Here is a 27,257-nt window from a genome sequence, read left to right as displayed (position 1 = left end):
GGTGTCTTCATACCTTCTTGATTCATAGCTATACCAATTTTTTCAAGATTTTTTCCTTCTAATACCTTTTCTGCAATATTTAAAATCTCATCCTCCTGACTGTCCTCCTTGTCCTCTAATACTTCATTCTTTTTATAACCATCTTGTGTGTTTGGACTCTCCAATAAACAGCTTTCCCAATTTTGATCTAGTTCTGCTGAAAATACTGATTCTTTTAGGGTTGTTCCTGTGTTCTCTGTTTCTGTAGCAAACATATATTTCCCATCACTAGGTGTTTGCCAGAACTTATAACTCTTCTTTTTCCCTTTCTTCCTAATGGTAATGTTTCCCCAATGGGCTGAATCTGCTGGTGGGATGATGACCACCTATTCTGTTACTTCTTCATGGGGGGCCTCTCCTGACAATTTTCCTGCTACTGGTTCTAATCTTTGCTCTGTTTGTTTTGTTTTATCATTCCAAATGTGATTTATGTCAGTCATCTAATTCTGTTCCTTATTTTGATTTCCACAAATTCCTGATGTCTCCCCTGTTTCTATGTTTAGTCTCCTTTTCCCTTTATGTTCCTTATGAATTTCTTCTGCTAATAAACTTTGATCAATTAAGTCATTTTGAATCAGGAGTGTTTCATGCAGTAGCTTATTTAGTTTGGAAATGTTCAAGTCCATTTCTTTGATGACTTCTTTTTCCAGCTGGCAATCCTTACATTGCTTAAATTTGTTAAGTGAATGCTGGTAGCTTATATTCTCCTTCTCTTCTATTTCCTTTGTTCCTTCCAGTTCCTTTTCATTATTTACTGGTTCTGATCTGAAATCTGCATCCCTTTTCTCAGGACATTTTGCTTTTATGTCTTCTTTCTGAGCTTCTTTTAGTATTGAGGATCTGTTAATATCCTTGTCCTTTCTTTCTTCTCTTTTGCCTGGTTTCCTTTTACTGTTAATTAAGTCTTTGATATTATTTTTGATGCCAGATTTTGTGAAGTCTGCATCTACAATTTTTAGTATTTCTCCTGAATATTCATTGAAGATTAAATTGTATATGGATCTGTTTGTGATGATCTTCTTGCTGACCGAGTTATTTTTATCAGTTTTGACCAACACCCTGATTTTATTGGTTTTGTTTCGATTTTCTTCAATTCCAATTACAGTACCTAACGAATTACTGATTCTTTTAATAGTATTTTCCTCCATTAATTCTGATGGGATTTCTATGCTCTCCATCCATTTGATAGTTTCAATGCTTTTAATGTGGTTTTTGTTAAAGTTTGGTTTCCAATCTAGAAATTTAATATGGTGCCCTCTATAAAATAGAAAATCATTTTCCAAAATTTCCTTTTTGTCCTGTGCATTTTGACATAGAATGAACCAAAATTTATCTGCAAATGAGTTAAGAGTACTTACCTTGTTGCCCCAGATCTTAGATATCATACCTACTAGCCTGGAACTTTTCCTTGACGGACCGTTCGAATACATGTAGATGCCCTTATCCTTGCAATCCGCCCATCTTCTTTCACTGTACATATTGCTGATGATTACTTCATCCCATTTTGTGCTTTTTTCTGGAGAATTTTGTTGAGACCTTCCTAATGTTCTTCCTTGGGGTTCTGTTTGACTTGATTTCCGATGCGCCGGGACATACAGTAATTTGTCTTTAGTGGGATTGATAATTCGCGGTTTCTTTTCCAATGCGTGCATAAGTGGGGCCTTCGTTTTTTTAGAGAATTTCCCCATGCCTTGCCCTAGAGGGATGGCATTGACTTCTGAAATCCATCGTGGCTTTTCTAGCTGTTCCTTTTGGATGCGAATTTTTTTTGGCTTGGTTTTATGATTATTCTCTGGTTCTAATGCATATTTGGTTTGAAGATAAAAGGATTTTTGCTTCTGAATTTTTTCTCCTAGTTTGTTTTGTTCCTGCCTGATTTGGAGTCTCTTTCTTCTCCTATGTACCGATTGCCATCCGTCTTCTTTTTTTAGGGTTTGAATATCGCGAATTTTCCAATTTTGCCTGGTCTGTTGCCTTTCAATCGAATTGAATTTATATTGGTCTGAATTGTGGATTTCTTTTTTATCCAAATTTCGCTGTGAAAGTGCTGCAAATTTGTTTTTGATCTCCAAGGGATGCTGCGGATAGGGCTTTTGCTTGAAAGAGGCAGATCTCGAAATAGGGCAATTGAGTTTAGCTTGATACTTCGTTTTTTTCGTCATTGTAGCAGAGCAGAGCTTTTTTCTATTTTTAAACAAAGTACAATCTATTAATTTATTAACATATAAAGATGCCAAAATATTTTTATATTCAAATGCACATGCATAAACTATTAAAAAATAATAATACGACGAAGGATAATTTAAAATCTTTTAAGAATACGTTTATATTTAAACTTAATTAATTAAATTTAATTAATTATTAACAACTCATGCAGTTCCAGAGATGAGTCCTGTTACAAATCGCTTGGTTCTCTACCTGTCTATCCAATGATGGTGATGCCCTGCCTAATTCTTTTCTGACAATGCTTCCACCCCCTTCGACAAGCTCCCTACAAGGAATTTCTCTGTAATTAAATTATAAATTATAAATAATCATATTAGTTAACCTTTCCTCTTAATTCCATGAATTCGTGATTAACGAATAACTAGCATGTCATCTTCACTTGAAATCATAACGACTAACTATCTTACCATTTCGCCAGATTATATCAAATTAAACTACCAACTGACTTCATGTGAACTTCAACGTCTATAATTCAAGCTAGGTCAAAAATTGGGATGTAACACCTAGGCCAAAAGTTAAAAAGAATTCAAAAGGGACTAGGGTGTGAGATTGTCATGTTTGTCTTGATGATTTTAGGGGTAGCTATACAAGGGTGAAGTCACACTTTTTAGGTGTTGCATGTCATAGAGTTAAAATTTGTTCTAACTTGACTGATAAACAAAGATTAGAATGTCAAAGATTGCAGTTAGAGGCTGAAATGGAGGGGCAAAATTTGACAGTGACATCACCATCTATTCCATCACAATCATCTAAGCATATATCATCCGCCATTAGTACTAGTGGTAGCCTTACTGAGTCTAGAGGGAAGAGAAAGATGAGTAGTGGTAAGAAAGGCTCAGTGGAAAGCATGTTTAATGCATAGGCAAAGGAAAAGTGTGAGGCATCCATTGGTAGATTCTTTGTTGCTAATGGTATCTCATATCATATAGCTCGTTCCACTTATTTTAAACAAATGGTAAAAGATATATTGAATATGAATCCCTCATTTGTACCCCCTAGCGAGAATAAGCTACGAACCAGCATCCTAGATGAAGAGTACTCAAAGGTTGTTTTGTTGTTTGAGGATATGAAACGCACTTGGGTTAGGACGAGCTGCTCTATTGTGATGGATGGGTGGACCGATGTTAGACATTGGCCACTCATCAATATCATTGTTACATCCTTTGTTAGCTCTTATTTTTTGAAAGCCATAGATTGCTTAGGAAAGAATAAGGATGCAGAATTCCAGTTCACCATTTTGAGAGATGCCATAGAGGAGGTTGGGTTGTCTAATGTTGTACAAGTTATCACAAATTCTACACCTGTGTGAAAATCAGTTGGTATGATGATAGAGGGTGCTTATAGGCACATCTTTTGGACCCCTTGTTATGTTCATGCCTTGAACAATGCATTGAAGGGCATATTGAAGATTGAATGGGTGAAATAGGCAGTGCTAGAAGCTAGAGAAGTGCAAATGTTTATTTGCAACCACCACACTTCATTTGCTCTATTCAAGTCCTTCTCTAAGAAGGCGTTCCTCAAACCGACCGAGACAAGGTATGTCAATTTAATTATAGTTTACTTTTAGTTTGTTTTAAGTTATTTTTATTTATAAGTGTTACAAACTTACATGTGATGTTTTTAATCATTAATGTTTAACTTTATTAGTATTTTAATTTATAATTGTCACTATAGGTATTGCCCATATTCCATCTTGATGAAGAGGATGATTGAGGTGTATGAGGCCCTTCAATTGATGGTGGTGAATCCAGAGTGGGGACGATGGTCCAATTCTAAGTCCTCTAGAGGAAAAGCAATGAAGCAAAGGATCCTTGATGAGAATTGGTGGTCCACAATGAGGTAAGTTGTTGATTTTTTAATTTAATGTTAGTCTTTTGCTTGCTGATTTTCATACTAACAATCTTAAAATTCTTGAATTTCTAATTCTGATTTTAATTTTTGTTTGCATCTTGCATATATATTTTCTCTGTCATAGCACCATTGTAGATGTCCTTAGATATGTTGAAACTTGATATTGACGCTCCTAATTTGGGCGAGTTATATGAGACTACTGACAGCATATTGGAGAAGATGAAGAGAATTGTTGCAACAAAGGATCCTACATTAGGGTTTTATGAGGAGCATATTAGGCCTATTGTGACGCGAAGGTGGAACATGATGAATACCCCGCTTCATATGGCAGCCTTTGCTCTAAATCCCAAATGGTATGCATAGTTGGGTGGAAAGAACCTCCCATGTGATGATCCTGAGGTATTGGATGGCTTCACAAGAGCCATTGATAAGATGTATTCAGGTCAAGAGGCCTCTACTATTCGCGCACAATTCCTTGACTTCACCAACCTTCGTGGCCCAAAATTGGGTAAGCCACAAGCAAGGTTGGATAGAATTATTTTGGCGCAGAGAAATCCTTTTGGATGGTGGACCTAGCATGGGAGAGATACACCTGAGTTAAAAACACTTTCCACTCACCTCTTTGCATAGGTTGCTAGTTCCTCACTTGCAGAGAGGAATTGGTCCACATATTCATTTATCCACCCTATCAAGAGGAACAGACTTACCTCTAAACGAGCGGAGAAGCTAGTGACAATGCATCATGCTCTTCGACTTGCAGATCATCAAACTCTAGAGTATAGGCAAACACCAGCTTTGTGGTGAGATGTTGAGCCTGAGGATGTGGCCCAGATAGATGAGGATGACACAACACCAAGATTGGTTGGGGTTCCATTAGATGAGACTACGCTTCCTATGGAGGATAATAGTGAGGAGGACTCTGATTTTGATGCCATGGTAGCAGAGACAGAATAGGAGCAGCGGTCTGCTTCATTTTTCTATGTTGAACTTGAACATGATGATGATGCATTGATACTTTATGGCAGCCCTCTGGCCTTTGGGCCTATAGCTTTGAGCATATTTAGATTTTCAGATTTTTATGATATTGTTCACTACTAAACTTATATTTAAATATTTTTGTTTACATATTGATATGCATTTTGACAATTGAGTACTGAAATTGGTTATTATTTCCTAGATGGCATTCAAATGTTGTATGTTATAGTTCTATAATGTTTAAATGACATGCTTTGTGCTTAGTTTCATATGAATGACATGAATATTTGCAAATTTCACTGTATATTTTAAATTTTCCATATATATAGCCGTCCCCATTTGCTGTCCCCCTCACCCGTCCCCAAAATCGCCAAAAAAATTTGCCATCCTAGAAACCTGTCCCGCCATCCCCCGCTGTCCCGAAAGCTTGGGGGAACATAGGTTGTGACCCTACATCTCCTCTTGAGAGCTGTACTGGAATTCTGTTTACAGGTTTCTAAACCACTTAGAAACGTTTCCAGCAGTTTCAAACTTTCAACACATTTTCCACAAGTTCAGAAGAAGTTTCCTGCCCTAGGAAAAATTGAAGGAGCTGAAGCTTGTAGGGAGGCATGGAAACTCTCAACAACTAAATGACCAACATGGAAATTCTCACTAAAGTGGCAAGAAATTCAAAATGAATTCTTGCACTCATTCCTCTGAAAACCATAAATCCCTCATATCTGCAGGGACACAACAGCTTTCATCAGGAGCTGAGCAAAAAAACAATTTTATAAAATACTATTGCAGACAAGGACAGACACCTATCTTTGGAGGAAGAGGACTTGCAGGTATCTAGTTCATGCACTCTGATCGGCCTGTTCTACCCGGTAAGCAAGGCACAGTGGAAGAAGTGCTGGGAGTGGGTGCAATTTGGAACCCTAAATAATGATGTGAATAAAGATGAAGCAAATAAAAGCTACCCAATGGTGTCCTCTAAGACAAATAAGATGCAGAAAGCATGTATTGCTTCCTACTCTGGTGGGATTCCATTCTTTCTCGTGCAGAAGAGGTCCTGTTTAAAGAAGAAAACTTTCAAATCAAGGTTTGAGATGCAGATTTCATGCATTCTTGCCATGGTTAGCAGATCTACATTAATGGATATCTAAGTACTGGGCAGAAATATTAAAAGGTAACATAGATATATACCCCATTGCTCAAGGTTTCTTTGTATTAATGTGTGAAAGATAACAGACGATGGAATGTAAATTTTAGAAAAGGGTCCATGGCTCTGCAAAAAAAATATTAAAATGTATTATTAGTAAAACCATTGTTTCTAGATTTTCATCCCATGGCATAGGTAGTGTTCATTCTGACAATCTGGCTATGTCTACCTCGTCTCCCTCTTCAATATTGAGTTGATTACTATTTTCCAGCAATTGGTAATTGATAGGCCAAAACTGAGGTAAGAAACAAACTGGATTCAACTTGGTCTGAGTGTTAATTCGGGGATTGTAATCTCGTAAAAGGTGTCGTGGCTATTTGCACAAGGGCTGTAGGCAGCAAGCTGAGTTGGGATGAGATGCAACCTATGAAAAGTAATCCTACAACAGTTCAAAATGATTCTGGTGACAGGTACAGTCACTTCCTGGCAACAAAAACAACAATAACTTATAATGATTACAGAATTTTAATAACAAACCACATTTGCAAATAACATATATTAAAAACAAAAATAGACACAATGCTAAACTACAGAGTCACCAGACGTCCCAAGAAATGGGCCCTACCTCCTTAGTCCGCCAGGTGATAAAACAAATGATTTTATCACACTGCGATAATCATGAAAATGCTCTTTTATTTACCATAAAATAATAAAGTCTCAATACCACTGTCTGCATACAATAATCTGCTCATGCCAAAGTCTGCCTTCAAGCAATAATTACATAGCTTATATATATAATTTAAGGCATATAACAGCTGCTATCTAAGTAGGATGATTTGTTTTGGTCGGTGACCAACAAACTATGAGGCAACAGTTCACATAAACCCTTGCCTGATTGCTAAAAACGGCATTGTCATAATAGCAGATAAAAATAGGAGGCAGAAGCAATGTGGGTTTCTTCTCCACACATTTTGACAAAGAATCTCCATCGTAATTTTCTCCACCACATAATATAACTTCCTCATGATTTGATTCGATATATCAATCATCGTAGGGTAGGTGAAGCGGCCACACATTACAAACAGTCTCGTTACAATGGTGGACAGAAATAGGAAATGGAAAGATATGTGATTTCTCTCAATTAGCTGACAGGTGCATGATTGATTGTAAATTTGAATGAGAAGTCACAGATTGGCCTGTATAGGAACGTGGCAGCAGCATACATCGGAAGACGCCTATAGTTGCTATCATAAAAGTTCATCATAGATCTTGGCAACATTCATCTTCAGAGTGTAGATTGAAGGAGGACAAACAGAAAGAGCTGGTGAAGTTACCCTTATCTACTAAAGCTGTAAAGGATATATCAACATCAAATAATAGCATGCAACAACTCTTGAGACCAATTCAACCCAAGTAACCAGCTAATCATTTCTCTATTTCTTGTTCGCCTGCAGAGCTCGACTGAAGAAGAATGGGGAGTGGATTAGCATATGAATATATCTCTATTACCAATAATCAATAAAACATATTTGTAGTCAATGGGGATGAAGATAAAGAAGAGGTAAGAAGAAAAAGAAATCTATGAAAGGGCAACCAATATGCCATATAAATCTAAGAGCAGAATAAAAAAGGAAGTGTAATTGTTGACTATTGCAGGTCTTTTATTCAGAGACTATTGTGTGGCTTTTATGTTATGGTTGGGCTGGGACCCCTATAAAGATCCCCAATATTTCTATATAAATTAAGAGCTATCCCAAAATCTTGGCCAAATCTTAAATTTTTATTATTTAAATTGGAGCCTTAAGGTTTTGATATATTGCTAACAGTTACCCAGAGGAGGGAATCTCTCAATAAATTAACTTCAGCTAGAAAATATGTGTGGTTAGAATTTTAGAAGAAAAGCAAACTGGCAAATACAAGCTGTTATGATTTTTGATGATGTCTATCCAGCCATCAGAATAATAAATCTTATCAAGGATGGTTTCAAAAAGAACTGAGTGCCTCCTTGGTAATGCTGGCTGCATAGACGCCTCCATAATTTTCCATATCCACCAAAACAGATCATTGCATTACCAAAACGCTCTAGGATAGATCATTGCATTACCTTGAGATACCTCATAGAAAAGGTCTGGGACAAACAAGGTGACAAAGCTTTTTCCTGCTTTTTCGACTTTAAGAAAGCCTTCGATACTGTACCTAGAGATAAACTATGGAGTAGAATGGAAGAAATGGAAGTGCCAAATGAATACAGAGCTGCTGTTTACAAGCTATATGAACAGGTTAAAGCAAAAATCAAAACCAAAGAGGGCATGTCAAGCTAGAAGAATGGATAAACAAGGCCAATGGGGAAGGTATCCAACTTGCTGGTTATGTGGTTAGACTACTTCTTTATGCAGATGACCTCATCCTCATGCTAAGACTGCTAGAGGCTTGAGGGAGCATTTGAGTAAACTAGAGACCTTTTGCATGGAGGTAGAGATAGAAGTCAACACATCTAAGACCAAAATCATGATATTCTACTTGAAGAAAAGACAGCAGCAACATGCATTCATATTTAAGGGTAACACATTAGAAATCGTGGAAGAATACAAGTATTTATGGGCTGACTTCCATTATCAGTGAGGGTCGGAAACTTGCAGATCAAAAAGGATACAAAGGGGATGGAAGGCCTCCCACCTCCTTCAGAACAGATGCAGAAAAACGAAGTTGTGGGACTGGAAGACTAGGAAAATCCTATTTGGGCTTTTGGTGATCCCGGTTGTACTATACGGCAGCGAAATATGGGGGAGCAGTGTATCAAACCATAAATGGCGACAAATAGAAAGAATTCAATAACATTTTATCACTACCAACCTCAAAGTCAAATCAACGGTTCCCTACGAGATTCTTCTAGCTAAAACAGGCATGTTCCCGATGGAAGCCTACACAGTTATTCGCTTGCTCAGTTATCTAAAAAAAGTAGAAAAGATGGATGCTAACCACTGGCCTAAGTTAGTGATTGAGGAGAAACTAGACCGTCGAAAGAAGACGTGGAGGAAACAAAATAATAAATGGTTCAACAAATGGAATATTGAGTATCAAGAGTGCCCGGAAACCAACACAAAGATAAAAAAAGTGGGTATTAGAAAAAGCTAGGACTGCCATGTGGACAAATCAGGTAGGTAGAAAAAAACCCTACTATGTCAACGAATTTAACCACACCTACAAGCACAGTGACAAAGAGTACCTAGGAGCCAACAACAGAGGTAACGCAAGAATCTTGATAACCCAGCTGAGGTCCAGTTCACATCACTTGAGGTGCGAAACTGGCAGATGGAAGATCCCTAAAGAAAGGTGGGAGGAGAGAATTTGTAGGTTTTGTAACAAAGGCACAGTGGAAACGGAATGACACTATATAAAGGAATGTACGGCATACAAAGACATCTGGGTCCAATTCAAGGACACGATACAAGTGAACAGTATAAAAGAGCTTTTTGAGGGGCCAAGACTTCACAAGGTGGCTGCCTTGCCAATGCAGCTCCACAAAAGAAGGGACAGCCTGGAAAAATCTCAGCAAAATATTTAGTGGACCCCCATTTTTTGATCCCATAGACCTTTGGTCTCGTGGACGTTAGTAAAACTCATTGCATTTCACCACAGGAACTCAGCTTTCAAAATATTTATTACGTTTCCAATAAATCTTTAGAAATTTTCAAAGGAGCTCAATCCCATTTCCGGGTTTCTATAGACTTACGTCCAATATGTTTCTTCACAATTCACTATTTACAGCTGTTTCCTTAAGAAGTCTGCACCAGAGTTTCTAGCTGTCTTTCCTTCTCGTACTTGTCTTTCTCAAGTTCCTAATTCTTGGTAAAACAGAAATTGCAACTAATCATATCATCTAAACAAACAATAGCTAAAACAACAACAGAGATGGTTATTAAGAACATTAAATCCCACACACCAAACCATCCCTGTTGAAACTTTCCACGGAAAAAATTGCAGACGTAATTATTGAAACCAAACTTGGAGGACGGTGGTGTGATTGTGATACGAACCAATGGTAAGAGCACTACTTGCACTAACATTAACCTTGACGATAATAAGGACGTCCATAACTCCGGCGGACACATGATAAGGTTGTGGTGTAATGAGTAGAAAGTTCAATCAAGCTCAAATAGTTTACAAATCAACTTACCCCAGTTCAACCATGAACCATGTTCTTAAAGTCTTAAAAATGGTGTCCAAACCCCTATATATGGCCTCGATGGGCAAACCACAACCTCACCTCTCACCCAATATTTTACGTATCGTGCTCAAGTTTATTTGAAAATTTACAAAAATTAAATATTGAAATCAACGCTCTGAAAGCCTAAATTCGGGAGAGTTCAGAAAGTACCTTTTTGAAAATAGGCTGCAGAGGAGCAATTGCCTGTTGTAGTGTCCTCTTTGACGAACCTAATGCTTTTGATAACTTTGATTTAAATTGTGAGTAAGTCTCATTTACAATCGACGCAGATTTATTCAACACTGTTTCCGAGGATTTGCTCGTAATATATGCTCTCCATTTGACATTGGATTTGTTGTTTATATACAAATCTCTAACTGATAGTCTGAAAAACGAGGAAGAACATGGACCTACAAAGGTTGTATTTGTTCCAACAGATTTCCCAAACTGCACAACCACAATATATAAAATTGTATGAAGTTTTTCGGCTATTTAATCAAAATGCTCTATATTTGACGATGAAGAAGTAGTAACATACCTGCATTGATGGATAATTAGCGTGATGAATCGAAGTGAGTGTGTCTGTGAAAGACGCCATTTAGACTGCCTTTAACAATTTAGTTCCATTTCTTCACATTTCAATCTGCACAAAAATGGAATGGACTGGATTTGATTGAAATTTCACTTATACCATACTGCAAATAGTTGCGAAGAACAAAAACGATTTGCAATTCCGATTTTTCGACTGCAAATAGCTCCTAGATTTTATATACGCCACAAATATCGTTTCTCAGTTCCACCAATGGAGAGGTGGAATTTGATGGTCTAAATGGCTGTGCTTTTAAACTTTGAGATTGTATACGATAATTTAAAAATTTATTAAGGTGTAGTTTGAATTAAAAGAAATCCTAACATATAGGAGACTAAATATAGTCTAGGGAATAGGTTTTTTTTTGGTTGGAAGGTTTAGGATTCTGATATGGGCCCACACTTGTCATCCACGTCGTCAAAATCACCTAGGGCACGATCATGGCCTCATCTCTTATGATGTTGGGCCTTAGCACTTAGCAAGACTTGATCCGTGGTGTAGTAGACTTTGAGCGAATCAAGTTTTTTCTACATACATGATATGATAAGAGGGTTCTAAACTTTTCAATATTTTTTTTTTAATTTAAACAAGTTATGTCAAGAGCAATATGCATCACAATCAATAATAATAAAATGGTGTCAAGTTTGTACATTTCATAATTACAAAAGGAACAAACGTGTTCATTCCAAAAAAAAATTATTAACAACCCTCTTCATCCCATGTCTTTTGTGCCTTTTTCCAACATTCTAATACGAGTTGGTCTTCAACTAAACAATAAGAATATTAGTCCCAATGTAATTCTTTGAAGTTGGATATGTTATATTTGTATAAAATAGTAAACATGAAAAGCAAACAATTATTAGAGGACCATTTGTTACTATAAATGTTACTAATGTTAAAGTAAAAATAACTAAAAAATAAGTCATATGAATTTAAATGTGGTATTTAGTTGAATATTTATGAAGGGAAGTATTGTACGATATGTTAAAATTGATTTTTAAGTTTTAGATATTTAAAATTATTGCAAAAAATTGATTGTTTATTGTTAAGAATCATTTATAGAGATATAAATCTATCATTATGTATAAATCTTAATTTGTGACATGTAGATTTGATATAATAGATTGAACTAGTGAATATGCTCACACTAATTTCTAATATGTGAGTGTATGTCAAATTAGCAATCCCAACTTAGGGTGCAATAGATAGAGTGAAGAATGTGATGGCTACAAAATAATCATTCATCCACTTGCCTCTGACCCTATTTCAAACTTTGTAACCATGATAACCCAAATTCTAAACACAACCCTAACGCTAATGATGGTAGAAACCTAAATGATTATTCCAACTCTAACCCTAATAGAAAATATAACTTTAATCATAAACTAACCACACTCCTAAATCTATTATTGACTATTGCCCTACTTCTAACTCTAATGATAACACCAACTATGATGTAAACCATACCCCTAACTATGATTGTATCTATAATCCTAAGTCTAATCTTAAACTATAACTCTAAGTGAAACCCTAACTCTAACCATGATATTAATTATCATGTAAAACCTATCCCCGACATTATTATAATCCTCAACACTAAACCTAGTCCTAAGCTAAATGATCCACAATAATTCAATAAAAGAAAGTTAAAAAGATTAATAGATAAGAGTGATAGAGTGCCATGATTTTTATTAAAAATGTGATTTTAAAATATGCAGACATAAATTATTATTTTTTGGTCGGTAATTTTATACACACACACACACACACACACATATATATAGATACACATATATATATACACACACACACATATATATATATATACACATATACATATACATACAGACATACATACATACATATATATACACACATATACATACATACATACATACATATATATATATATATATATATATATATATATATATATATATATATATATATATATATATATATATATATATATATATATATTCAAGAAACATGAATACAAAGTAAAAGGCCTTATTACACACTATTTAGGCCACAGAATTTACCCCTAAAAAATATTACAAACTACTTTATACAAGAGCCCGTCACATATCATCATCGGATTTACAAAATATAATTTGCAACTTCTTCAATATGCTTTGTCTGATCGTCGTAGTATAAACCTTCATCCTTCTGCAACAAAAGTTTTCCAAAAACCACCATGTGCTTTCATGGAGACTTCAACTTCCCATCATTTCCCTACACTTTCTTTCTAATCCGCCTCTAGCCTTTCATTCATTATCCAAGCCCTTTTCCTCCTTAACCTTTTATCAATTGTTTTTTGGTGTCAAAAATGAGGCATGTTTATCCTTGACTCAAACCCATTTACATTAGGTATTCTAAAACTTCATTTTCACTCCAAAACTTCTCACAAAACATAGATTTATAGCATCATTCACACCTTTGAAAGGAATTCTACCCTTACAACCATTCAACGACGTCAGTTTCCTCCAGAGCAGTGACGACGAAGTGGTGTTATAGTAAACCCCCTCACTCTTCTTCCCTGCCTTTCTTGAAATGATTGAATCTCTTCCACCAACTTTTGTCATTTGCCCATAATTTTTTCTCTATAGACCACTCTATCCACTCCAACAGGCCACCATAAAAACCTAAACTTTTCAATCTCCTCTCCTTCAGCTTTATCTTCAAAGCATTCACTATAATCAAAGTCATGCCCTGGCCAAGCCCATTCTAGAAGTGAATCCAAACCCACAATCAAGTCCTTTGGAAACAGAGATTTCATAACCCACTTTACCTCTTCTTCAGTTGAATTAAGCTCTAGCCCGCAAGCCATTATCATCATTGCAATATCCACATTGATCTTCCAGTGATGATTGGCATTTTGAAACAACTCTCCTAGGATTCCTTTCACTGCCTGAATCACCTCTAACGTTGGGCATCGAAGCAACAACCTAAGGCATTGATCCTGCACCAGGCTAAAGAGAGACTTCTGTTGCCTCTTTGTTTTGAAAGTGAAGGTAGTCTCCATCTCTTCCTCTTCTATCTTACACTTTACTAGTATTCCCCAATTTGCTCACTTCAATTTTGTTTATCAATCAGCTACACTCCTATTAAAGACTTCATTTGCGCTTATCATCATGAAATCACATGCTTGATATTGCATCATCACCTTATAAAATCCTACCACGTCATTTTTAATTGATTGCCTTTTTTACTATCAAAAAATATATTTGCAGTTTCCCCATTACATTCCATCATTATTGTTGCCATCCTTTCCACTTCATCATAAATCTACCACCTCATTTCTTACTTTTTTAAAAAACTTAAGAATTTCCATATTAATAAAAAAATCTTCCCTCCAACGGTTACACATTTCAAATTTACGCTTCCCTTCCTCTTAAAATTTCATAGCCCATTTGGAGAGCATATATGCCTCCCCATTCCCTTCCCTAAATACATGACTTATTTTAAAGTCTGCCAAGTCCTCCAACTCCTTCCTAATTGTTGTTACATAATTTTCTAGATGCTAGGTTGAGATCTTATTTCTTCTTATTACCTCTGTCACTAAAAGAGAGTCACCCTCCAAATGCACTTTTCCACCACCCACTCTCTTTACACATTGAATTGCCAAAATAGTTTCTTGAAACTCGGCCTCATTCTTTGTCCCAACTAATAATCGCTTTCCACCATAAGCCATAGTTTCCTCTCCTTATTTCTAACAAAAAACCTTGCCCTTGACTTCCCAGGATTACCTTATGTTGCTCCATCAAATTTTGCCTTTACCCATCCTTCTTTCTAGAGCTTGCCATTCACCTTTTCTTCTTTCCTTTGCATGTGTTTTATCCCTTTCTAAATATCCAAATTTTCTAATCTTAATCCCTGGCTACAACTTTTGAATAACTTTTTCATATTTTGTGAATACATAAAACTTTACCTCTTTCCTAAAACATGCTACACTCATAACTTCCTCTATATTGTGATCAATTCTCCATATTAGCCTCTGTAAATATTTGACATAGTGCAAGGTGGGAGAATCCCCAAAGAAGATGCCCAAGCCCCTAGAAAACAACCAAATAGCAGAATATAAATAATAACATATATTTATATCCACACAATGACAATTCTCATAATAAGATTTTCTTCCAAGATGTCTAGTCGTAAGGCCTTCCGGGTTACAGCCAAATACATCAATAATTACAATAAAATTTGAACAAGATCTCGCAAGATCCAAACCACTAGCTAGCCTAGATCTGCAACCTGGTAGAGAACTCTAAAAAGAATCTCAACTCATAATCACAAGACACCAAGCAACCTTCTTGTTTCCCAAGCCACACTTAGCTACTAGCTCTGCTCAAACTTGTCTCCTTTCAGCCACTCTATCTCCATGTTGAATGACCATGCTTCTAGACTCCACAAGACCCTCTACTTATATTAAACCAAGCCATAAGTTAACCTAGCATAATAGACATTAAATAAATACTCATATTAAATACACCCTTAAGCCACAAGTTAGCTTGGCTACAAGCATTAAATACATAACATAAATTAAATACCTAAGATAGGCCCCAAATTTACAATGCAAGACTAACTCATAAGACCACGTAAGAATACGTGCACTTAGACATAGGTCCATGTGCCATCTAATGATCCAAATCCAAGAGTGCACACACCAACTCCCACTGATTGAAAATCATGAATGCAATCTCCAAAGTCTGCCAGTAAATCAGGAACACACGAGCAATAGTCACCAAAATGGCTCTAACCACTAGTACATTTTAGCAAATATGTGACTATGCGACTAAAACTTTTAGTTACACCACTAAAACTTTTAGTCATGTAACTAAAACTTGTTACATTTTACTATTTCTTTACAATGTATAGGTATAGGTGACTAATTTAGTCACTGGGTAAAATCACAAGATCAACCAAATAGAAATGAGTAAATAAACTACCAAATAAATAACTAAATAAGCGATGGGATAATTAGTCACTTAAACACAAACAACTACATAAACTACCAAATAAATGACTACATAAGTGACAAGATAATTAGTCATTTTTACTTTCTCTAAGGTTTATTTATTAATGGATTAGGTTAATTTTATTTTTCATAACTCATTCATGACACTTGTACCATATTTTTCTCATAGTAATCATGGTTTTACAATCTTTATGCGAGATCACTATGGCCTTATTATTAAACAATACTCACCCTTTACACTCTCTTTATAAATCCTTATCTTAATAAACCCTTCAAGGATAATCACAGATAACTCAGACTTCCATCAATAAGGTTCCTAACTTATGTTCATTATTAAGTTCCCTATCTTCACAAGTCATTAGTTCATTTAAGGACCCTGAATATTTAAGATTCATATATGTTGGTGTAAATAAGTATTTACTTATTACACTTTACTTAAGTTTACTTAGGTCAATGCATTATTTTATTATTTATTAGGTTGACACTTAGGAGTTTGCGTACTTTTATGAGTTTTCATGTTAAAAACATAGGGGTAAGCAACTCTAATTCAACACATGATGTCTACAACACTGGAATTTGCATAATTAACTGAGTTGTCATGTAGACAACACAGTTATTCACACGCTTATTTTAGCACATGGTGTCTACAACATAATTTTACTTTCTACATCTTTGTAGGCTTATCCTCTCATCATTGCACTTACTCCTATGCTTAATGGAGGATAATCCACTTCTAGTGGACATGTGCCTTATTGTAAGACTTATCAGTGTGTTGATTCCTAGGCATTCTAGAAGCATTCCAAAGGCCTTTATATTCAAGCACTCCTAGTGTGTATGTACTAAATAGAACATTCAATGACAATAAATCAATTTTGGATATTGTTATTCTGATCATAACTTGTTGGTCTACTATTGTGCTTGTGCTTGAGTTCCTTGATCTTTGATGATTTTACCCTAAGACAAATTCTTACATGGTATCAGAGTTGAGGGAATTTTTCTTCACATAGTCGTTGGAGACCAATCTTGCTTCACCTCTCGGAGGACACCTCGACCCAGAACTAGAATATTGTAGTCATTGGGAGCATCTAGAGCCAAAAAGGACCTCAATTCACTGAAATTTAACTATAAATTCGCCTACCCTAGGCCATAGTCAAATTTGAGGAAATTTTTTTTACAAATTGGCACTTGAAGGCCCAATTTGCAAATCTAGTATGATTGCTTTTTAGATCTATAAATTTAAGTTTCAGATTGGTATTTTATTCTCCGCAATTTCTATCAAAATATTTTTACATTTTTCAAAATTTTTGAAATTTTTTTGCCCGTCGGGCCTGCAGAGAAAACTTTTTTTTTGCAAGAATAGAGTGGTGAGACCCTAGCTCTCGTAGGGAATATTTGCACAAAATATTCCAATTTTTGACAATATTTTCTGCAATTTTTGACAAGTACCAGTAGAACTTTACAAATTTGGCAGTCTCTACATAATGTTTCAGCCAACTCGCAGCAACCGGCGACTGAGCCATCCACGACGGCTTTGTTACTACCTCCACAACCTTACCTTTTAAACTTTTCAAAATTTTTTCACCCACTGATGTGGGACTAAAACTCTGCAACCCATCTGTCTGCAAATTTTCACTGGCAACGCAAATCTGCTTGTCGTGAAGTCTTTTGGTACCAGTCGTTACACCAAGTTGCCACCATCCAAGAAAGTCTAACAAGTAGATATTTTCGACGAATCTATGACTTTTCGACAACCCAGATTCTCTGTGCTCCAGTATCTCCAACCCCGCTGGTCAACGTATAGTCACGATCACGCAGTACTTGGCAACAACACGTGGACAAATTAGCACCTACCCTGTGATGTATTCAACCTCTATCAACTTAGTGCCAGCTTGCTCTGACTGCGCATTGCCACATCCAATAGCCACGTAGGACAGACACATCAAATACACTCACTACCACATTGGATTTTTTTGTATCTATTGTACATTGACACATCAATGATACATCACTATCTGTACGACCATACACCCATGCAAGCCAAACATGTGTCCATCTATATAGTGACGTCAACAGTGACATCATCCAAGGGCATAGTTTTCATTGACATCAACATTTGTCTGTCTTAAGTTTGACAGTCGTCTAACTGTCATTCCTAGGAAAATTTGAACTTCTTCGACGGTCATTTGACTGTCAAATTTAATCTAGTGTTTTGCTACCCAAACCCCTCTCCAAATTCAGTTTTGATTTGACAGTCCAACTTTGGGAGGCCATAACTCAGTCATCTAGACTCCAAATTAGGTGTAATTTTTTTAATTTTGGGTAAAATTTCCTGAACTTTTTAGTGGTGCTGTTCTTTTTTGGTTTTGGTGTATATATTTGTCAGAAATTGCATTTTTGGGTGATTGTACTTGTCTAATCCTACATTTTGCAACTTCAAACACTACATACAGGCTCATCTAGACACATTTTCAAGTTCTATTTTTTTAAGTGCTTAATTTTTTGTCTACTTTCTAGATTTGCAATCAAATTATAGGGTTGTGTGGAAAAAATACCACTTCTAGACTTAGGGCCTTTTCTGCATTGTCTTGCTTTGATTACTTTTCAACATTGTTGTACATCTAAGCTACGGTGCTTAGTGATAGATTTGAGTCTCAAAAGGAAGTTGTAAACAACAAAATTACAAGCCCACTTTGTATATTTTGACAAGTAGCCTATTTTACACGCACTACATATAAAGTGCCAAAATCATACATTAGGGGGAGTTGATTGTGTTTTTTGCATTTTGGGGGGTACATTGATAAGTACATCATGGATGAGGAATATTTAATTACCTTGACAACACAAAACTATAAGCAATGGAGTGAATTGGTTCTCACTTATCTTAGTTAGCATAATGCATTGTCATATGTCAAAGGACTTTCATACAATGGTGACACTATTTCAATCATTTGTCATGCACTCTTTCTACATATGGATATGGAGGTTATGGATTCACTTGATGACATAAGTCAACTATTTTTTATGATATTTGGATCTACCTTTGGGAGATGAATGAAGATCCACATAATCCTCCATTCCCAAAAGATCGTTTACCTATAGTTGTAGTTGCATCCTCTCCAGATGAGATTACACCTCCTGATGCTCCTATTGCTACTGCAGATCTAGTTTTAGCCACAAATGCTTCTAATTCAGTGCAACAAGAAACACTATGTCTTCGTACTTTAGCTTCATGGGAAGACTTCCTTCCAAATATTGCAAGTTTATTCATGGAGTCTCACATTGAAGATGTGGGAGACATCATCAATGATATTTTTCTTCTCTTTGTTGAGGCAAATATTTCATCCATTGTCATAGTGATAGGTCTAATGCATCAGGGTATACCTTGTCTTCCAGCTCCAACATCAATGGATGACTTCTTGACAGATATTTCAGGTTTGTTCATGGAGTCACCGATAGCAGATTTGGGAGACATCTTTGATGATCTTCATCTTCTCTTTGATGAAGAAGATACTTCTTCAATTGTTGTGAGGGCTCACTCTGACCCTCTTGTCCATTCTCTATATGGCCAGTCTTACTAGGTTGATATGATTGTGGATCCTTATGTACAATAGTTGCAAGAGGTCTCTTTATCATTTGAGGAGACCATTGGTTCTTTAGGGCATGTTCTACATCCATCCTTGCTAAATTTGACATTGTTCTTTTCTGTAGCATTGGAAGGGGTGACAATCAATATTGACACAGGAATAGTTAAGCAAGTTTCAAAGACATCATTCATCATCGGGATTCTTTCCATGCATAGGGGAAGCATCTCACCTATACCTTTGCCATTGTTTCTTCCAAAGGGGAGGAACATTATTCAACAGTCATGGATCAACTTCTACATTGGAGTAGCTATCACTAATCGACACTCTACATTTAGGATGGAGGGGACTATCTTGTCTCCTTCTTCTTCTCTTTTATAGGGGGACTTTTTCCTCTTAGGGGTTTTTTTCCTTCTCATACTTATCTATTGTATATACTTGATGTATATCGTAATGGGGAGGTCTTGATTACTCCATCCATCCATGCATCCTGTCTTTTCATCTCTCTTTTTGGGGGAGGGTTTTTCCCATGAGGTTTTCCCTCTTTCTCCGCCTTATGAGAGATTGCATTACATTATGTAGATGGGTACCCAACATGGCCTAGTAGCCAGGACCCATTATGCATTTCATCCTTGTTTTGTGAGCTTAAGTGCATTCCCCTAAGTTGCACTTAAGGGGGGGTGTTGGTGTAAATAAATATTTACTTATTACACTTTACTTAAGTTTACTTAGGTCAATGCATTATTTTATTATTTATTAGGTTGACACTTATGAGTTTGAGTACTTTTATGAGTTGTCACATTGACAACACATGAGTAAGCAACTCTAATTCAGCGCATGGTGTCTACAACATTGGAGTTTGCATAATTAACTAAGTTGTCATGTAGACAACATAGTTATTTGCACTCTTATTTTAGCACATGGTGTCTACAACATAATTTTACATGCTACACCTTTGTAGGCTTATCCTCTCATCATCACACTTACTCATGTGCTTAATGGAGGATAATCCACTTCTGGTGGACATGTGCCCTATTGTAAGACTTATCAATGTGTTGATTCCTAGGCATTCTAGAAGCATTCCAAAGGCCTTTATATTCAGGCACTCCTAGTGTGTATGTACTAAACAAAACATTGAATGACAATAAATCAATTTTGGATATTGTTATTCTGATCAAACCTTGTTGGTTTGCTGTTGTGCTTGTGCTTAAGTTCCTTGATCTTGGGTAATTTTGCCCTAAGGCAAATTCTTACAATATCCAATCAATATCTCAACATATATTTACTATCAAGGTCCAAAGAATAATAACATTTACCATTCAATATTGATCCTTTAGGGATGAAGTACACTTTCTTTATTATTGGTACAAATTCTCTTAGATCAAATAAATTAAATTGACCCAATCTCATTATTGTATGTAAAAAAATGACTAATCACATTCAAACATCCCTTATGTCCATCAAATTTTATTATAAGTACTCTTCTTCCTATTCATGACAACATCTTTTAAACTATTTTTTTGAAATTTTGATAAATGTTCCCTTTTTTTTCATAAAATATAATAAAGTGTGTATAAAATAAACAAACTATGACATTTTTATTGTTTCATAGTTTCTATTATTTAGCAAAATTGAATGCACACAATTATAAATCTATGTGAATTATGCTATAGCCAATTGAAGTTCTCAAGTCTACATAATTGTACAAGAACATGTTATTTCCAGACTAGAGATCTAAATTCATATTTAGTAAATTTGATAGAAATTATAACAAAAAATAATTTAAAAACTTAAAAGAAAATTTATATTAAAAAAATCAATTATTATAAAATATCTTCTTAGATTAATTTTTTTATATTACCCATTTATTAAATTTATAATATACATTTTCTATTTAAGTATACTTTAAAATTTATTAGATATTTTAAATTTTAGGATACAAATTATATATAAAATCATAATTAAAGTATTGTAGTTGTGAAAAAATAGTATTTATATTATTACTTAAATTACCAATTTGCTTAACATCTCTCTTGTTATTATTTTACATTATTCTTTTTTATTTTTAAAATTACATATACATTCTTTCTAAAATGATACTTTAGCAAAGTATTCTTTCAAAAGCAATGCATTTTTCAATTAAAAAACTATGGCGGGAAGCAATGAAGTTTTCTTTCCCTCTCACTAAATGTCATTAGCCCCCAAAAAGTCTCACACAACTAGAAAATGGGGTTTTCTTGGCACGTCCATGGTCTGCAGTTTACACCTTTAGCAATCCCATGCCACTGACCTAGTTGTTGCAAGGTTAAAGACTTCCATCTTTGAAGCTACATGTTGTAGCCATGACAGATCATGATATAAGTGATGGACGACACCGAGAATTATCTCCACCACTTGTGTATTTACCCCAGTCCAAATACACGGTCATCGACTTCTATAAAATTCCTAACCGTGGTTCATGTTACAACTATTTGGACTTCATTTGGATTCAAACGGGTATGATAATCCTTCTTTTGTATTTGATTTGAATGTCACTTGATGTGCATGGTCATTTCTAACGCTCCTTGTTGTGTTTATAATAGGATCAAAGGAGCTAAGAGTCAGGGACATAGAGTATAGTGGATTTGGCTCTTACACTGCACACCATGCAATTTCCCTAACTAGACAGTGTGCCTCTAAAATGTTTTTTCCAATCCCTGCTGAATAGTGCATATGTTTGTGGGTTTCTAGCATTTTGTCCAAAAATGAAGTAAATTATGTATCCTTAAAATAAAAAATAAACAACGTCAAATGAATCTGACAGTAATGTACTAATTAAGTAGAAAATGTCCAAGGAAATCATCCCTGTTAGCAAGACCACCATTAACCTTGAGGATTTGGCCACCTAATCACTCTCCTTCATCACTGGCACAATTGCTCTGGAAGATCACCAATTATTGGCATGCATGTTTCGCAACCCATATGCCATCTCTTCGAAGGATTCTGGCAAACAATTCATGTGCCCTACCCATGCTTCCCTATTTTGCATACATGTCTACTGGGGCAATTGCAATGGCAGCACTTGGAAAATCTGACTAGGTATCCATGCACTCCAAGCTATCTAGAATGAATTACATCTTATATTGCATGGTAATTGTTCTCTGTGATTACTTGTAAATTTTGATTTTCCTATTGGATTGTCGACGTGGTGGGACAAGCCTTGCATCGCTCAAACCTGTTTTGAACATATCTTGTTGCGATGACATTTCACAAGTTGGCATGCCCTGTCTATGCTTCCACATTTCGCATGCATATTTACTAGGCCATTTGCATTTGTTATCTTCTTGATGGATGCCCATGCTCTACTTTTGGTTTAACACTCGAAAAATGCATTTGCATGTAACTTTAAATGAAGATGATATATGTTTTATAGAATTTTATCAAATAGTTCATGTGTGTTGTCTACACTTACCTCTTTTGCATACATGACTTCTACAACAATTGCAATGAAGCATTCCAAGCTATCTACATGGAGTTTACACCTTATATTACATGCGAATAGGTGAATCCACAAAAATGACTGGAAATTGTGTACTCTTAAATCCAAGAGCAATATTATACACAAGAACCCTAAGTTTAATTGAAAAATGAAACCAGACAGAGAAAGATGACCAATCTGAAAAATAAGCAAAACGAGAAGCCATCTGTGCCCATATATGTTGACCAATCAATTAGGTGTCCCACAAGCCATCGAACTAGAAATAAATCCTTCAAAAGGAAGTCAACATTAATCTTGCTTTCTACTTCAAACTTTTAGATATACATATTATAATCCCATAAAAATTTGAAATGTAATACATGAATTTATACAAATCAATGAAAGTGTGAAAATTTAAGCCTAACCCAAAATCAAGGAGCAAATGAGTTTGCTTATGGATTTAATGCAGATCACTTTTAACAAAATTAAGCAAAGCCAAAAAAATCTTTGAACCTAATTAATTTTTTTAGATAGTAAAAAAGTTAGCATGAATCAAAATGTTCAAAGAAGATGACAATGTGGTTGCAGATTCAATTAGACTGGTTATTCTTACAATATTTAGCTAAAAAGATGTAGTGTTGTTTATTCAAGCAATTATCACCATGAAATTGACATTTTAAACATATTTTCTTAGGTGGCTTTCCTTTTTTTGCAATCCCATAAGTTGTGCAAGAACATAGAAATATTAAGGAGCAGTTTCAACAAATTACGGATGAAGTTCTATAATTCCAACATGATCACAAGTCTACTCATTATTCAAGTCTAGCAATTCGTTGAGTTCAACTAATTTTAGCAAAATATTGTATGAAAATATTCTTAACAATAATATATTAATTTAGAGGCTAAGGGGAAGAAACTAGCAATCAAAAATTGCCCTAGCTGGATATGGTGAAAACTGTTACAAATTGGATTAGGTCCCAAAGTGTTTTTATTCTTTCACTATATATTTTGCAAATGTCCATGTTGGGTTACAATTTTCCAGTCTTTCTTATTCTTCTTTTAAATTTCGTAGAATTGTTTTCTGGAAATGAAAAGGATCAATACCTATTTAATTAATTTTCTATCATGAAAGTAGTTTAATCAAATTTTATTTCCTAACAATGAAAATTAGTAGTGAAAATTTAATGGTTCAACATACCTAAATCTAAGAAATATTTGAGTCCTTCTTCAGGCAATGTTGCAAATGCTCAACCATATACCATCCTATGGGAAACACAACAAAAAGTAAAGGCCACATATAAAGGTAAATAAAACAATAGATATATCAACACAAGAGAATTCCAAAACTCCTAGTAGATGTAGTAGAAAATTTAGTGTGGTCCAAATTCCTTGGTTGATACCATGACTAAAATGAACAAATTTTACTCTGTTTTTCTTTCTTTCTATCTTGGGAGGACCCATCACTTTTGAAAGTAGAAAATTAGAAGATAGTTGAATAAGAATATTTACTTATATAAAGGAGTTTTTTCATAAGGGATCATGGAAAGTAGGTTTAATGTAAGCTTACTGGGAAACTTTTCTAGCATCTATTAAAATTTGTGCAAGTTGAAACACTTTCAAGAGCCAATATACTACTACTATGTTGAGTCTTAGAACAATAAAAGTATGCAAGTTTCTATAAGAATCTACAAAGGTTGCAGATGTCTTTGAGGTGACATAGAGACTGAGTAAAATATAGAGGAACAACTTTTTGAGAAATAAAGTATAAGCATAGTATAGCTTTGTCCATGAGAAAACTGCTTGAGATAATATTTTGGTTTGCTCACCAATATATGGTGGTTGCAATAGTGTCTTGGCAATTTTGGAAGTGTCATGGCATTTGAAAGAATCTATTGTTGGTTACATAAATGTTATGGTTTTAAATATGTTGTGGCATTATTGAAGTGTCATGCCTTGCCCATATATATGTGGTGATTTTATCTAGGTTGAACAAAAAAGTAGAGCAACTTTTAGATACAATGCCTCTTATATATCTGATGAGTTTCTTATAATGGAATATTATCTCTTGAAATTTATAAAAATTCACCCTTAGGGTTGTAAAAATAATTCTTATATGATATATATTATGCTAGGGAGCTATGTGTACGAGAAAGGTGCATAAAAATGAAGGCATGGGTATAGCAGCAGAGAGTCTACCTTAATAAGATGATTCTATCTTTACATATTATTTTATGAATTTCCATGAGAAGGTGAAGTTATCATTGGTTGGTTTTGGAAGTGAGTTTTGACCCATTTTAAAGAAGGCCCTAGTTTTAGGCCTTATTTGGTGAGGGTTTGGTGTTTGGGTGACTTAAGAGTTATTTGAAATCAAAATAGTGCTAAAATACTTGTTTTGGAAATGAAATAAGACACTATAAAAATTTATAGGTTTTGGTTCAAAGTTTTAAGCATAGTTGCTTTCTAGAAGTGGCATAATTTGGCCTTGATCAACACTAATTGGTCCATTTCTGTACAAATAGTCAAAAAGAGTAGTACATTATTTTTGGATATGTTGTAGAGAGTTTAAATGGGTGTCTAAAAATACATTATTTTCATCTATTATTTTGGGAAAATCTGGATAAAAAGGGTTAAAAATTGGTTTTGGAGACCTAGTTGGGGTTTAAGCCTAGTAAATAGCAAGATTTTGGGTTTGTGTATAAAACTAGTGCTAGGGGTTTGGAAATCTATTGGAACAAGTTTTTTTAGTTACTATAAAACATTAAAAGTTGTTGGAACAAGTGGGCAAGGTTGAGTTTATGTTTTGAGTATTTGAGGGCACTTGGGTGCATTAGGAACACTTGGTGATTTGGTTATTCATGTTGGTTGGAGGAAGATGAACATACATAGTTGAATAAGAAAATATTCAATACTAGGACAACCCCCCATCCTCAATGAAGCTAGGATAATTTGGTGGCACCGATGGAGATAAGGGGACAAAGTCCCCAAGTCTCTGGTGCATCCTCATCTCCAAGATGTAGGGCAAAAAGGGGGGCACATCTCTGTGTTACTACGAGGACAACACTTTCAAGAGTAACATCTAGATTTGTGCAAGCATGAAGAGAGATACATTTGTATACATCATAAGGTTCATGAGTTTCCTCTTTTAGGGAGCCCTTTCAAGGCTCAAGTCATAGAGGAAGATGGGATAGTTGAGGACAGACTAGGAAAATCGACCATTAGTGCTATATCTATGCATGATGAAGGAGATGAGTGATTTATATTTGTTTGGAATGATCATGGAGAGTTTAAGGAGTTTTCTCTTCTAAAGACTCCTATGATGGAGATTATATCCTTTGGAGCAACCTTTTGAGGGAGTATGTGTTCATGATGGCATTGGTGATTTAGCCTTGTCTAGTCAAGTGGACGTCTTTGGAAAGGTCATTCACACATTTCTCTCTTCTTATGTATTGTTTGAGTATGGATATATTCACTTTGTAGGGAAAGTGGCATCATTTTGGACAGAATAAGTTACAGCTAAGTTTTGATGACTGATTTAGGGCAGCAACTGATTGGTATCAAAGCATGATGTCTGTGGAACTTGCATTGGCATGTTCAGGGCTTTACTTTTGTTGGATCTTGATGAGTTTCTTTACAACTCAAGGCATGAAGATGCTTGTATTAGAGTAGAACAATGAAAACTTGATGGAAATTTGCACAACTCTTGAGGACTCATTCAACCTACTTCTAGGAGAGTTAAAGAGGTAGTACTTGCATTCATGGTGCAACATAGAGTCTACAACAAATATTCATTACGATATCCAAGTTGGTTTGGGATCTTGGAACTTTTCAGAGGGAAATTAGTTTCACCACACCTTGCCTAAGGTCAAGTAATCTTTGGGCTAGAGGGTTGTAATGCCCCTTTTATTTAAGGGAAAAATTAATTTGGCCTTGTTCCTTAGACTTGACCTATTTATTGCAACTTGTAATGCCATTGGCCACCTTCTTGATTTAAATCCAGGGAAGACTTACTTGTTCAAGGAGGTGTGAACCTCATACATTTATTGTTTTCTTGGATCCTTAATCATCAATGAACATCTCTTTTTTTTTTTCTACTTGCAATTACAACTTGGAATCAATTTTCTATATATTATTATTTCAGAGGTGCAAGACCCTAGTCTGTTGAATCAATTTGGTAAAGTCTCAATTGGAGATAAAATTGCAACTCTAGGAT

General features: G+C 35.3%; 1 protein-coding gene across 2 annotated transcripts in view; it reads right to left on the bottom strand.

The window, feature by feature from the left end:
• MCD1 (multiple chloroplast division site 1) overlaps positions 1-11,256 on the bottom strand; it is a 175,927-nt gene extending 164,671 nt beyond the window's left edge. Inside the window, exons 1-2 of one of the 2 annotated variants that reach the window (XM_089796941.1) lie at positions 10,981-11,256; positions 10,614-10,889 (exon numbers count right to left, since the gene is read on the bottom strand). In XM_089796941.1, the coding sequence (XP_089653067.1) occupies positions 10,614-10,889; positions 10,981-11,040 (336 nt within the window). In that variant the 5' untranslated portion in view covers positions 11,041-11,256. The remainder of the gene's footprint in view (positions 1-10,613; positions 10,890-10,980) is intronic. The other variant, XM_089796942.1, reaches the window with a different exon arrangement.
• Between the last annotated feature and the right edge of the window lie 16,001 nt (positions 11,257-27,257).

Source organism: Cupressus sempervirens, chromosome 8 (assembly GCF_028749045.1).
Source record: "Cupressus sempervirens isolate cs-2001-9-10 chromosome 8, ASM2874904v1, whole genome shotgun sequence".
Taxonomy (NCBI): domain Eukaryota; kingdom Viridiplantae; phylum Streptophyta; class Pinopsida; order Cupressales; family Cupressaceae; genus Cupressus; species Cupressus sempervirens.
The sequence above is the reverse complement of the archived record's forward strand: the minus strand, read 5'-3'. Positions and strand labels throughout refer to the sequence as shown.